At 51.8% G+C, this 2656-nt stretch overlaps 1 protein-coding gene across 4 annotated transcripts in view; it reads right to left on the reverse strand.

Annotated features, from left to right (window-relative positions):
- Positions 1–494: 494 nt before the first annotated feature.
- The window catches only part of LOC105541387 (eukaryotic translation initiation factor 3 subunit C), a 28962-nt gene continuing 26800 nt past the window's right edge, over positions 495–2656 (reverse strand). For all 4 annotated transcript variants that reach the window (XM_011982362.1, XM_011982359.1, XM_011982360.1 and 1 more), the window contains exons 17-21: positions 1382–1541; positions 1222–1287; positions 1050–1137; positions 786–948; positions 495–688 (exon numbers count right to left, since the gene is read on the reverse strand). In XM_011982362.1, coding sequence (XP_011837752.1) covers positions 606–688; positions 786–948; positions 1050–1137; positions 1222–1287; positions 1382–1541 — 560 coding nt within the window. In that variant the 3' untranslated portion in view covers positions 495–605. The remainder of the gene's footprint in view (positions 689–785; positions 949–1049; positions 1138–1221; positions 1288–1381; positions 1542–2656) is intronic.

Here is a 2656-nt window from a genome sequence, read left to right on the forward strand (position 1 = left end):
GGTCACATCCTCAATACATCTGTGACTTTTTTTTTTGAGACAGTGTCTCGCTCTGTTGCCCAGGTTGGAGTGCAGTGGCGTGATCTTGGCTCACTGCAAAACCTCCACCTCCCAGGTTCAAGCGATTCTCCTGCCTCAGCCTCCCAAGTGGCTGGGACTACAGGCATGTGCCTCCACGCCCAGCTAATTTTTGTATTTTTAGTAGAGAGGGGGTTTCACTATGTTGGCCAGGCTGGTCTGGTACTCCTCACCTTACGTGATCCACCAGCCGTGGCCTCCCAAAGTGCTGGGATTACAGGCATGAGCCACTGCACCTGGCCTTTTAAAACACCCATTATAACTTATGTTATTACAATTTTCTGTTAAATGTCAAAAAGCAACAAGCTCTTCAAGGTCAGGAATGAGTTCAATTCACCTCTGCATCCGAGCCTTGTGTTTGTCATGTGGGTAGGAGTTCAGAAATATAATCAGCAAATGAATGGACTCAACACACCTTTGTGGCAACAAGCAATCAACCATAACAACTTTAAATAGACTTTTAATGCCTGAGGTGTGGCTTAGAACTTCAAGGTTGGATAGTCTAGGCGTGAGACAGAGTGGAGAGCTCAGTAGGCCGTTTGAGATGGCTGCTGGCGGTAGCCACCGCGGCGCATGTAGCCCTCGTTTTTGCGGTAGCCGTCCTTCTGGTCTGCAGGAGAGAGATGGGAAGGATGTGGAGGGAGTGCCAGGGGAGAGGCTGTGAGGGTACCAGAAGCCGGGCGAGGAGAGGAGCCGGAAGCACTCACCTCGGAAGTAGCCCCCGTAGGTGCCTTGTTTGTGGTCAAACACTCGCTCATTGTTCTCCACCAGGCTGCCCAGCTTCTCGGCCAGCTGCAGGGCCAGGTTCTGCTGGGCAGTGGGCTCGGTGCGGTGCATCACCACTGTCTGCGTTGGCTGGTCCAGGGAGGCCTGACAGGCGCGAGGCAGAGGAGGGGACACGATACAGATCAGGCCCCTCCGCTCCAATCCCTCCATGGCTCCACCTGCCGGCTTCCCACCCCGGCCCCTACCATCAGCTCCTCATTAATGATCATTTTGCTGATGATGGAGTGCACAGTGGGCAGATCCAGCTCAAACATGTCTGACAGTGTCTCCATGCTGGGGAGAAAGGAGAGGACAGGGGCAGTCAGGACCCTTGCTCACAAGGCTGGGGCCCTTCTGTGTCCCCAAGGCCCAGCCTACCTGATGGAGTCGTAGACACTGCTGTAGGTGAAGAGGTAGGTCCTCAGTGACTCTTCCTGGATCTTCCTGTGGGAAGAGGGGAGAGAAGGGACAATGGGGCCTCAGGCAAGGGGACCAACCAGTCTCTTCTTCCCCAACCCATCACGGCCTGTCTGCTCACCTAACCAGCATGGTACGGACTTTGTCAGCCTCGGGGAAAAGGTCCCACACTTTCCCATTCATCTTCTCATTGATGATAAAACTGTGACAAGTCTTCCAGTCACCCATCTTCATGGCCTTGGAGGCAGCGACCACATGTTCCCGCATGGACTCAGGGGGACCTGAAAGGGTGGGAATGAGGCAGAGCCTAGGGAACTTGGGACCAGGACTCCTGCCCCATTAGCACTCTTTAAGGGGGAACAGAGGCTGGAGGAGCAAACCATACTAGAGACTCTCCCCGTCTCTCTACCAAAGAGCCATGCAGTCGCCCAAACCACTCCATCTGCACAAATGTACTTAGGTTTGAACTCAATCAGTCCATAGACACACTTCAGGGGACTGCTGAACACCTCGAAAATGTTGACAAATTGTGCGTGTGTCCTCACGTACATCTTCCTGGGCTACAGAGCGAGACCCCGTCTCAAACAAAACAAAACAAAACAAAACCACCTCTGCCAGCTCAACTGGAATGGAATTTACCAACCCTTCCTCACTCACATCACCTTCATGAATGGTGCCATGCCCATGCATCAATTACACTGTTGCCAGCTTATTATTCTTCCAAGCAGCTTACTTTTTTTCCTTAAAAAACTTAGCCCCGGTCAAAATTATCTCTAAAATCATAGGTTTTATGTATTAATTATGAACTCAGGCCCCCAAATACAATCCTAAGACAAGCCAGGACGGTAAGACATGGTATACCGTAGTAACTGGAATTCAGGGTAGACAAAGTGCAAAAGTTCTAAGGCTAGAAATGGGTGGCAGACAGAGAAACACGAACACGCAGACTCCGGAGCAAGCACAGCAAGCTCAATGCGAACAGGGATCAGGTGCAAATGGAACCACAGGAGCAGGGCTAAGTGTAAGGAAAGGCACACAGCCCTCCTGGATGAACTTCCATTTTAACCATATTAACACTTGCAAAAGGCAAGGTTGGTCCGGGCGGGCGTGGTGGCTCATGCCTGTAATCTCAGCACTTTGGGAAGCTGTGGTGGGCGGGTCACCTGAGCTCAGGAATTCAAGACCAGCCTGGCCAACAAGAGGAAACCCCATCTCTACTAAAAACACAAAAAATTAGCCGGACGTGGTGGTGGGCGCCTGTAGTCTCAGCTATTTGAGAGGCTGAGGCAGCAGAATCACTTGAACCCGGGAGGCAGAGGTTGCAGTGAGCTGAGATTGCGCCACTGCACTCCAGCCTGGGCGACAGTGAGGCTCTGTCTCAAAAAAAAAAAAAAAA

The sequence above is a fragment of the Mandrillus leucophaeus genome, unplaced genomic scaffold, assembly GCF_000951045.1.
Source record: "Mandrillus leucophaeus isolate KB7577 unplaced genomic scaffold, Mleu.le_1.0 Scaffold24, whole genome shotgun sequence".
Taxonomy (NCBI): Eukaryota; Metazoa; Chordata; class Mammalia; order Primates; family Cercopithecidae; genus Mandrillus; species Mandrillus leucophaeus.